A 12,395-nucleotide genomic window follows, 5' to 3' on the forward strand; every position below is an offset into this window, starting at 1 on the left:
TTTTGCTATTTATTTTCTGTTTACACATCTGCTCTTTGTTTCTTTTCCTTTTTTTGTGTCTTCTGTTTGATTGAGTGTTGCTTTTCAATGATTCCATTTTACCTCTTTTATCTAATTCTCACACATTCTATACCATTTTTTAAAAAAAATCTTAAATATGTTGTTTTTGCTTTAAATAGGTATCTTTCAAAGAATTTGAAAAAATAAGTAATCTTTTATATTTATCATCAAACTCATGACTTTTGGCATTTTTCATCCTTTTATCAAGATTCAGGTTTCTATCTGGTTTCATTTTCTTTTATCTGAAGAACTTCCTTTAACACCTCTTGAGTGCTGGTCATGGAGTCTTTCAATTTTTGTAAACTCTCTTTGGCTTTTGTTTGTGAAAAATATTTTTACTGTATGATTTTTATTTGACAGTTTTCCCCCCATACTTTAAACTATTTTTGTTATATTTGTTCTTCTATATGTATCTTTTTTCTTTGACTATTTAAAAAGATTTTTCTCTTTATCATCAGTCTTCAGGAATTTATTAGTGATTTCCTTTGTATTGCCTTCTTCATGTTTCTTTTGCTCAGTTTTTGTTGAGCTTCTTTTATTTCTTTATATATAGTTTTCATCATACTTAAGACATTCTCGATCTTTATTTCTTCAAATATTTCTCCTGCTCCTTGCCCTCTGACACTCCAGTGATGTATGTGTCAGACTGCTTGAGGGCCTGTAGTTCTAGTGCTTCACTGATGCTCCAGTTATTAGTCTTGTTGTTTTTCACATTTTATGTTAGCTTATGTTGCTTTATCTTCAGGTTCACTAAGTTTTCTTTTGCATTGTATAATCCCATTTTTGATCCCATCATGTATTTTCTCATCTCAGACAGTAATTTTTCATCTGAGACTTGGAGTTGTGTCTTTTTCTTATCTTCCATGTCTGTCCTTTTCATGCTCATGCTTTCTTCTGTCGTCATCCGCATAGGTGGATGGGCTATACCTCACATGCCTATTTTAATGTCCTTATCTACTAATTCTGTCATCTGTCATTTCTGGGTCTATTTTTGTTGATTGAATTTTGCTTTCCTTTTGGGTTATTCTTTCCTCCTGGGTGACTTTTGATTGGTTTCCAGATATTTATGAACTTTATATTTTGTGCTACCATTTCTCCACAAATTCTAACCATACTGGCCTCTCAACCTTGAATTTTGTCTCCATAACTTGGTGAGACCACTGGATTTTGCTTGTGATTTTTCTCCTTGTGCTGCAGTGTGGAAACTTCCAGGTCTAAGCTTGTGCTATGTTAGGACTCACCTTTTTTGTTTTATCTTTTCATAGGGTTTCTGTCCAATGCTGCCTAATTGTCCAAAATCTGAAAGCTGTTGTTTCATATATTTTGTCTGATTTTCTAGTTGTTTAAAGCAGGAGAGTAAATCTGGTCATTATTGTTCACCATGGTGAGAAACAAACACCTAAAAGGCTTATTGCAATGATCTTCTTTTCCCCCATTGGCACTGGGAAAGTGATAGGCACATAGTATTATTTGGTAAATACTGAACTGAATGAACTATTTTAACTTTTAATTGCTTTTCAATAATATATATTTAGTTTTGAGATATTTTTATATCCTGAAGCTTTTTCTTAAGTAGCTTACAAACCCATGTTTCTTTAAGACAATTGTAGTCTGTATTTCATTTCCAAGGTTTGGATATATGAGAAGTCAAAGAGTTAGAATGGTGGATGGAACTTTTAAGTAGTTGCTTTGTGTTCATGAATGAAAATTGGGACAAGTCTTAGGCAGCTATATTTCTTACAGATTGAAAATTAAGAAGTAACAAACTAGAGAGTACTGAAATCAATTAGCCTGTCTCTGCTTCTTTCCTTTAGTTAGACTCTGATTCTTCGGTTTGAAAATAATTGCCCACCTAATTTATATAATTGAACTGGCTTTATTATAATTAAATCTTAAAAATAGGCAGATTGTTTGCCTAAATTGATTATAGAGTTTGACCAGATGCATTCCTGTGGTTAATGTTGTCAGTCTCTGCATAGATAAGTAGAAGAGAATCTCTTATGGAATGATTTTAAATCATAGAATAGTTAACTAAAGGGCACGTAAATTTAGCTTGATTTCACTAAATTAGGTCATAGTCTATTTAAACTTACAGTTCTTAGTATAATGTATTCTACACAAGAATGTTGATACTCTTAAATATTCTTATTCTTATAGTGAAAAGAACAATCTTTTGATTTCCCTAAGTTCTGTGAATAACTAGTAATGACATTCATATTATGTATGATTTTCAAATTATCTGTTCTTTATATATTGCTTTCCCTTCAGTGTTGCCCTGGAAACTGTCCACCTTGTGATCAAAACTGTGGACGGACTTTAGGATGTAGAAACCATAAGTGTCCATCTGTCTGCCATAGAGGTAAAATTTAATAACAGCTGTAATTTTATGTTTATATTTACATAGTGCTTTATAGTTGATAGAGAGCTTTCACATTTATTATCTTACTCTTAACAGCCTTGAGACGTTAGAGTAGTCGCTAGTATCCTTATTTTATGGTTGAGGACATTTAAGCTGAAGAGGATTCAGTGATTTCCTTTAGGGAATTTTCTAGCAAAGCACTGTAGCAAAGATTTGAACCCAGGCCTTCTGAATATAAACTTTTGTTCTTTCTGTAATACCATATTGTTTCCTTTCTTCTACCCAATCTTCCCCATATAGTTTTTAAGCTAATAGGTTTTACAGTACTATTTTGAATTTTAGACATTTGTATGAAATTAAGTTTAGTAACGGAATGGATATATTCTTTCCAGTGGGTCTCAAAATTTTTTATCTCAAGGCCCTTTTACACTGTTTTTGGACCTAAAGACCTTTTGTTAATATGGGTTTTATCTATTCATACTTACTGTATTTAAAATTAAAATATAATAACATTTATTATTTTATTTAAGCATAGTAATAACCCATTACACCTTAATATAGTAACTTTTTTTGTGTGAAAAATAAGTATTTTCTGGAAACAAAAATAGCGGGAAGAATGGTATTTTGTATTTTTGCAGATGTCTTTAATGTCCAGCTTAGTAGAAGATAACTAGATTCACACATCTGCTTCTGCATTCAATCTATTATGATATCCCTTGTCGCATAGTTTCTGGAAAATTCTAATCTGTGTATATGAGATCTTGCACACCACCTGAAAGAGTCTCAGGAGTCCACAAGTTATTAGATGTTGAAAACTGAGTTAACTTTACTCATTTGGAGTATGCTAGTATGAAGTGAAATCTCCTGAAAGATAGTATACGGTAGTAGAAAGAGCATGGACTTAAATTAAGAGGTCTGAGTCAAGTCTGGACTTAGTAGCTATATGACCTTGGACAAACTACTGTACTGTTTTTTTGTTGTTTTCCTTTGGGATTAGGTGGGTGCTAGATATCTCTCTTAATGTCTTCGTCCTTTCAGGAATCTTGGAAGGCGAATGACATTAGTGGTGTTTTGTGTGAGGAGGAAGAAGGCAAAGACTGTTGGCCCAAGGTTATAGAACTAGTTACAGAGTCAGGATGTGAACCCAAAACTTCAATAAGTATTTTTGAGTGTCTTCTAAGTACCAGGCACCGGGATTATATGAGTGAATGATTTAACAAATCAAAGCAAACAAACAAAGCAAAAGTGCCTGCTTTTATGGAACTTATTTTGTATTTCTCTCTTAATTAGAATAAAAATAAATAAATTAGTACAGAATATCAAATAGTGACAAGCATAATAAGAGAATTAGAGTGAAATTAAAATCATGTTAGTGGAGATGATATATATTGCTTTACGTAGTGTGGTCACAGTAGGATGATATGTGAGGGGGACCCTGAGAGAAGTAGGGATCAGACACTGTGGACTTGCAGGTGCCTTAAGACAGAAACATTTGAGAGGACTGAAGTGATTGTCCAAGGAGATGAGGTCAGAGAGATGGTGGGATAAAGGACTGCTGTGGAAAGGAGAATATGTCTAGGGTCTCAGAAGCCACTGTTAAAACGTGGCCTTCACTTTAAGTTGAAAACTTGACTAGTTGTATGACCATCAAAGAAATTAGATCAGTAGTTGAGAATTTTCTCACCAAGGAAAAAAAGGCCTCATTGATATATTTACACATGATTTTTAACAAATAAACATTTAAGATATATATGTTTAATCTCTTTGTAAAGTATTTGATAGTATATGTAAAAAAGGATTGTGCCCCAGCTCGTTACATATCTTACAGGGAAAGTAAGAGAAAATCACAGGTCAATCTAACTCATGAACATGTTTGTGAAATTAGTTTTAACCACTCAGATCCAGCTAGATGGTATTAAGATATCCATGCAATAATATATGGTTGGCTTACGGTTAGTAAATCTAATATGTTTCCACCATATTAACAGACTAAAGGAGAAATGAGATCATTTTAGTAAATGTCTGAGAAACAGTTAATAAAATTCAAAATCTGTATATGATAAAAACTTAACCAGGAATAGAGGAGAGCATCCTTAACCCAATATATAGAGTATCTGCAAAAAGCATAGAGCAAGCATCATACTTAGTGGAGAAATGTTGAAAGCATATCCCCATCTTGTACTACTTTGAAGCAGATCCCATAAATACTTCAATATTCATCTCTAAAAGATGGATTCTTAACCTGAAAATAGTTAATCTGTTTCTTAATAGCAGATATGTGGTGTTCACATATCTTGTTGTTTCGTAAATACCTTCATTTTTTTACTTCAGTTTGTATGACTCAGAGATCTTACTGAGATTGACATTATAGTTGGTTGATGTCTCTAAAGTCTGTTAATTTGTAATTTCCCTCTTTTTCTATGATTTTCCATCTTTTTCTTTTGTCACTTAAGAAACTAGACTGCTTTATAAAGTTTTATAGAGTCTGGATTTTGCAGAATGCATCTCTGTGGTATTATTGAATTTTTGGCATTTTCCTCTGTATTTCCTGTAAACCGTTAGCGGGACTAGTGGTTTGAGCAGATTCTGGGTTTATTATTGTTGTTGTTGTTTGGCAGAATGTTTATTTTTAAAAAAGCTTATTAGCCCCTAACAAAATTTATCTTAATGGAAAGTGTATGAAAATACCATTGTACAGCTCTTACCGTTTGTTTAATCTCAATTGCATAAGATATGTAAAATCATTACTTTATGTCATTTCCCATTATTCTAGACACCTTCATAATCTAAGTTGTACTGTAACTCATAGGGAGAGCATGCTGTCTCCATGTTTGCACTGTGAATATATGAAAGTTCAATTTATAGTTCTTTTAAGTTTAAGACCATCCATGGTTATGGTTCCAGAATTATTGGGCTTTTGACCCACTGGTCACTGTAACTCAATGCTCCTTTTTCATTTAAAAAACACTGTAACTGGAGTTATTTTAGTTTATCTGTCATGTTGTACAAGTGTCTGTAATGGGTTCATTAGGAAGACTGTTCAGGGAAATTATCCCTTATTCTCAAGATTTAATTTTAAAAAAAGAAAACTAATGCTGTAGTTTAGGATGGTGAAAAGATGTTGATAAGTTTCTCTCTGAATTGCTGAAGATGAATGAAAATTATCATTGTTAAGTGTGGGAATTGATACAATGTGCTGCATAAGAACAGACATAAATATTGCTATTAATTTTTTTTAAAAATGTGACATCTAGTCATTCTGTTGGAAGGAACAAAATAAAGTTTGTTCAGGTGAGTCAGGATGACTTGGTTTGCATTACCATCAAGATAATACTTCATTGGATTATACTTACCAAAACTCTGAAGTCTAAGTTTGGTAATTTGTATGATACATGTGTGTTTTTTCCTCTGATGTTTTTTGTTTTTTTTTTCCTGTGGTCATTATTTAACTTATTAAATATTTTAAACTTTTGTTTGTTTTGAACTTACAGAATCTTTAACCAGACTATTTTTCATCGTTAATCTGTTTTTTATTAGGTTAACTGCTGTTCAGCATTTTGCTTGGTCCTGACACCTAGGCAGCAATGTCTTGAGATACCTACTTCCTAGTTGAAGACTCTTTATTCCATTTTTATTATTTCATTTTTAATGGGGTACCCTACTGGGAAAACAGAAAGAAAGCCCTTAAGAGAATGTCAAAGCCTTGGGGAGAACTTTTTAGCCCATTTTAAAAGATTTCTTTTCAGTTGGTTTTGTGTGTTTCTACCAACCCATAACAAAAGAAGGTGAAAAACTAAAACCCTAAAGATGTTTCCTCTTGAAATGTTTAGAAGAGAATTATTTGGAATTACAGCCTAAAATGAGATTTTAAAATTTAGTCTTTTCTCAGAGCACAAGTAATGGAAAATTGACTATACTTGTTAATAATCTGATGAAAGAAGTCACTCATATTAGGGAATTTATCTTAAAATAATGTACTTGAATCAAAATGTATATATGAAATTAAGCCAAAAAGGTTATTGCTAACAGATTTTCCAAAGACTTAGCTCCATTTTGCTTATATAATTTTAATAATGTGTTATTTGTTACTTAGAATAGAACTTTTAGCAAATTTTAAAGAAAATTCTAAAACTTTTTTTGTTGAAGTACCAGTGTAGATACAGAAAAGTATACAGATAGCAAGTGTACAGTTTGATGACTTTTTATAAACTGAAACTACCCATATAACCAGAACTCACATTATTAAACAGAGCGTTACCAGCCTTTCCAAAACTATTTTTGTGTCCTTGGTAATCATTATCCTGATTTTAAACAGTGTAGATTTAGTTTTTCCTGTTTATTGTATGTAAATGGAATCATACTCTTAGTGTCGAATTTCTTTTGCTCGTTATATGTGTGAGGTTATTAGATGTGTGAGGTTCATTCATACTGGTTTTATTCTCATAGTAGAATATCCCATTGTGCGAATATACTAAACTTACTGATTCTGCTGTTGATGGGAATTTGGATAGTTAAGGAACTTTCTCTTTAAGTTTCAGACTTTTTTTTTTCCAGGTAGTTGTTATCCTTGCCCAGAAACTGTAGATGTGAAGTGCAATTGTGGTAATACAAAGGTGACAGTACCCTGTGGCCGAGAACGTACCACAAGACCCCCCAAGTGCAAAGAGCAGTGCAGGTTAGTAAAAAGCTCTGCACAGACTTACATCTGGTATCTTAGAGGTTTAAATTCATATTGATTTTTAATTTTGTTAGTATTTTCAGTTTTGCTTTAATGTTCTAAAATATTAATATTCACAATATGATCATTCTGTGTGGAATCAGAATATATATAAATAAATAATTGCACTTTAGATATAATTGTTCTGTGATCAAAGTAATTAAAAAAATTGTATTTTATAATTTAGTCGTCCACCAACTTGCCATCATACAAGTCAAGAGAAACATCGCTGTCACTTTGGCTCTTGTCCTCCATGCCATCAACCGTGCCAAAAGGTTTTGGAGAAATGCGGTCACTTATGTCCTGCTCCATGTCATGATCAAGCATTAATAAAGCAAACTGGCAGGGTAAGAGAACAAATATTACTAAGAGATAGTGCATTTTTCTGGGTTAGGTTTTCTTAATTTTACTTAGTCATACAACAAGAGATGATTAATTACTTGCTGGGTATTAAGCACTGTGATAGGAGCTGAGTCATACGGTTAGGGCTTCCCTGGGAGCTCAGGCGGTAAAGAATCTGCCTGCAATGCAGGAGACCCTGGTTCGAGTCCTGAGTCATGAAGATCTGCTGAAGAAGAGATAGGCTGCCCACTCCAGTTTTCTTGGGCTTCCTTGGTGGCTCAGGTGATAAAGAATCTGCCTGTAATGCAGGAGAGCTGGGTTCGAACCCTGGGTTGGGAAGATCCCCTGGAGAAGGGAAAGGCTACCCTCTCCAGTATTCTGGCCTGAGTCCATGGGGGTCGCAAAGAGTCGGACACGATTGAGTGACTTTCACATAAGGTTTAAGACTTGACCTTCTGTCTTAAGAAGCTCACAGTATAGAAAAGCAAAGAAACCAATAAACAAATGTTTGTAAAAACAGCATGATAGTCATTTTATAATCATGCAGATGAGTTTGTGAGTCCTCCATATATTGTGGTTTAGAGTTATAAATATCTCCTAATTTCTTCAAAGATTCCTTCACACATTCAGCAAATATTTACTGAATTCTTACTATGTGTTAAGCATTCTTCTAGGTGCTGGGGAGATAACAATGAACCAAACAATGGAGGTTAAATTCTATTGGTGGAATTTAGATTTTATGGTTCTGTTTTGTAAAGTGGAGGATGCTATGCTGCCTTTGTTATTTAAAAACTGCAGTCTGCCTCAATTTTTAATATAAATGTGTTAGAGGGAACCAATGTAATAGAATTTAAGGATATAGTAATATATTTCAATAAGCGCAATTTGTTGATTACTTGAAAAAATTTCAACCTGCTTGAGCAGAGGATTTGTGGAACTGTCTTCTTAGATTCTTAAACTGGCTATACAGGTTAACTCCTCTGACTTACAATTGGTGCATTTCACTCGTAGCACCAGCCTGCAGGCCCCTGGGAACAGCCTTCTGAGCCAGCGTTTATTCAGGCTGCACTGCCGTGTCCTCCATGTCAGGTTCCTATTCCTATGTAAGTATTGGAACTTTAGCTTTTTTTTCTTTTTTTAATTTACTTTCCTTGTGGCATGTGGGGTCTTTAGTTGCAGCATGTGAACTCTTAGTTAGGGTATGTGGAATCTAGTTCCCTGACTTAGAAACATGGGCTCTCTCATTGGGAGCAGAAACTAAGATCTTTTGACATAGTTCAAAACATATCTTAAGAAACTTCTCCCCTTTTTCTTTCTGTAGTTCATCATCATCTCAGGCCTAGCCTGAATGGGCTTCCCTGGTGGCTCTGGGAACCTGGTATCTCTCCCCTGGTAGCCTGTAAAGTAGTCTGTCTTTCTGTTTCATTCTTTTCCAAATATATTTTGCTTACTGCTTAAAATCTTCCTCTAGATAACTTTTTTTGAGTCATCTTCCCCAACTAAAGTTTTAATGGGTCAGTATAGCCACTCCTACTCTTCTTTTGGTTACTGTTTGTGTGGAAAATGGACAGATTCTTAGAAACACATAGCTGTACTGAAACTGACCCAAGAAGAAGTAGGAGATCTGACTATAACTAGTAAAGAGGGTAAATTAGTAACAAAAACCTTACCACAAAGAAAACCTCAGGACCAGTGACTTCACTGGTGAATTCTACCAAACTTTTGAAGAGTTACCACCAGTGTTTTACTAAGGAGGGACACTTCCTGATGTATTCTGTGAGGCTAGGATTTCCCTGTTAATAAATCAGAAAAAGGAAAAATACAGACCAATGTCCCCTTTTTAATATAGATACAAAAATTCTTAACTAGATATTAGCAAACTAAATCCAGCAGCGTGCAAAAAGAATTACATACCATGGCCAAGTGTGTATATTCCAGAAATATGAGGTTGAATCAACCTCAGTCATTCATTCATCAATGATTGATTAAAATCAATCATCTTAGTACTTCATCAGTAGAGTAAAAGGCAGTTGATAGATGCAGAAAAACATTTGACAAAATCTGACACATTTTCTTGATAAAAACACTCAACAGTCTTTGGGTAAGAGGGAACTTCCTCAACCCAGTGAAGGATATCTATGAAAAACCCACAGTTAACATCACACTTAATGGTGAAGGATTTAAAGGTTTCCCCCTGAGTATCAGGAACAAGACTAGGATGTTTGTTCTGCCACTTCTGTTCAATACTATACTACAGATACTAGCTAGAGCAATTAGACTAGAAAATGAAAAAGTAAAACTGTTTGGATTTTCAGATAACATGCTCATGTGTATGGAAGATCCTAAGGAATCTTTCCAAAAGTTATTAGAGATATTAAATAAGTTTAGTGAGGTTATAAGAAGCATGAATATACAAAAGTCAATTTTATTTCTATACACTAACAATGAACAATCTGCAAATTGAACTAAGGAAACAGTTCCATTTCCAATAACATTAAGAAGAATAAACATTTTGTTTATTTAACAAATTTGATAGAAGAAATCCAAGATTTCCACACTGAGAACTATAAAATGTTGTTAGAATTTAAAGAGGACCAAAGACTGTAGTACTGACATCCAGATAGACATAAAGGTCAAGTGCCTGGATCTGACAGCCAAGAAGTAAATGCATACATTTATGGTCAGTTGATTTTTGGCAGGAATGTCAGAATAATTAAATAGGGGAAAGAATGCTTTTTGTAACAAATGGTTTGGTGACAACTGAATATTCACATGGAAAATGAGCTCAGATTCTTACGTCACAACATATGTATATAGTAACTCAAAATGGATCAGAGGCCTACAATTAAGGACACAAACTACTAAACTCTGAGAAGAAAACATAGAATAAAATCTTTGTGTCCTTGGGTTAGGCATTGTTTTATTAGATATGACACCTAAAACATAAACAAGAGAAAAAAAAATTGGAGTTCATAAAAAGTAAGTCAGGACATTATCAAGAAAGTGCACATTAAGGACACTATCAAAAAATTGAAAAGATAGCTCACAGAATGGGAGAAAATGTAAATATGTATCTTTTAAGAGTATATTATCCAGAGTATGTAAAGAATTGTTAGACTGAGAGACAAAAAGACTAATAATCCAATTTCAAAATGGTCAAAGACTTAGGTATTTCTTCAAAGAAGATCTACAAATAGATAATAAGTACATGTGAAAAGATGCTCCATGTCACCAGTTAGGAAAATATATATCAAAACCACCAAGAGATAGCATTTTATACCCACTAGGAAGGCTAACATAAAACAGACATATGATGTGTTGGTGAAGTTACGGAGAAATTGGAGCCATTATACATTGCTATTGGGAATGTAAAATGGTGTAGCTATTTTGGAAACAGTTTGGTAGTTTCTCAGGAGACTTAACAGAGCTACCATATAACCCAGCACTTTTGCTTTAGATCTATACCCAGGAAAATTGAAAATATATGTTCACAAAAACTTGAACATGAATGTCCATAGCAACATCATTACTAATAGCCCCAAAAGTGAAGACAGCTCAATTGTCTGTCAGCTGATGAATGGATAAGCAAAATGTGGTTTAGCCATACAACGGAATATCAGTTCAGTTCAGTTGCTCAGACGTGTCCAAATCTTTGCGACCCCATGGACTGCAGCATGCCAGGCCTCCCTGTCCATCGCCAACTCCTGGAGTTTACTCGAACTTGTGTCCATTGAGTCGGTTATGCCTTCCAACCGTCTCATCCTCTGTCGTCCCCTTCTCCTGCCTTCAGTCTTTCCCAGCAGGGTCTTTTCAAATCAGTCAGTTCTTCGCATCAGGTGGCCAAGGTATTGGAGTTTCAGCTTCAGCATCAGTCCTTCCAGTGGATATTCAGGACTGATTTCCTTTAGGATGGACTGGCTGGATCTCCTTGCAGTCCAAGGGACTCAAGAATCTTCTCCAACACCATAGTTCAAAAGCATCAATTCTTTGGTGCTCAGCTTTCTTTATAGTCCAACTCTCACGCCTATACACGACTACTGGAAAAACCATAGCTTTGACTAGACAGACCTTTGTTGGCAAAGTAATGTCTCTGCTTTTTAATATGCTGTCTAGGTTGGTCATAACTTTTCTTCCAAGGAGCAAGTGTCTTTCAGTTTCATGGCTACAGTTACCATCCGCAGTGATTTTGGAGCCCCCAAAAATAAAGCCTCTCACTGTTTCCATTGTTTCCCCATCTATTTGCCATGAAGTGATGGGACCAGGTGCCGTGATCTTAGTTTTCTGAATGTTGAGCTTTATGCCAACTTTTTCACTCTTCTCTTTCACTTTCATCAAGAGGCTCTTTAGTTCTTCTTTGCTTTCTGCCATGAGGGTGGTGTCATCTGCATATCTGAGGTTATTGATATTTTCTCCCGGCAATCTTGATTCCAGCTTGTGCTTCCTCCAGCCCAGCATTTCTCATGATGTACTCTGCATAGAAGTTAAATAAGTGGTGTGCCAATATACAGCCTTGAAGTACTTATTTCCCTATTTGGAACCAGTCTGCTGTTTCATGTCCAGTTCTAACTGTTGCTTTGTGAACTACATACAGGTTTCTCAAGAGGCAGGTCAGGTGGTCTGGTATTCCCATCTCTTTTAGAATGTTCCACAGCTTGTTGTGATCCACACAGTCAAAGGCTTTGTCATAGTCAATAAGGCAGACGTAGACTTGCCCGTGAGTGTCTAGGAGTCTCCGGTGGAGGCGTGGGTCGGCAGTGGCCGGCTGCAGGGCTGCGGGCACTCAGTGTAGCAGTGCATGCATGGGACCTTTTGAAGGAGGTCGCCATTATCTTCATCACCTCTACCATAGTTTGGCCCCAGGTAAATAGCAGGGAGGGAACACAGCTCCACCCATCAACAGAAAATTGGATTAAAGAT

General features: G+C 35.0%; 1 protein-coding gene across 9 annotated transcripts in view; it reads left to right on the top strand.

Moving 5' to 3' along the window:
* NFXL1 (nuclear transcription factor, X-box binding like 1) overlaps positions 1–12,395 on the top strand; it is a 52,563-nt gene that overhangs the window by 15,046 nt on the left and 25,122 nt on the right. For all 9 annotated transcript variants that reach the window (XM_043438413.1, XM_043438416.1, XM_043438417.1 and 6 more), the window contains 4 exons: positions 2,329–2,419; positions 6,974–7,094; positions 7,324–7,483; positions 8,490–8,581. In XM_043438413.1, the coding sequence (XP_043294348.1) occupies positions 2,329–2,419; positions 6,974–7,094; positions 7,324–7,483; positions 8,490–8,581 (464 nt within the window). The remainder of the gene's footprint in view (positions 1–2,328; positions 2,420–6,973; positions 7,095–7,323; positions 7,484–8,489; positions 8,582–12,395) is intronic.

This window comes from Cervus canadensis, chromosome 19 (assembly GCF_019320065.1).
Source record: "Cervus canadensis isolate Bull #8, Minnesota chromosome 19, ASM1932006v1, whole genome shotgun sequence".
In the NCBI taxonomy this organism is placed as follows: Eukaryota; Metazoa; Chordata; class Mammalia; order Artiodactyla; family Cervidae; genus Cervus; species Cervus canadensis.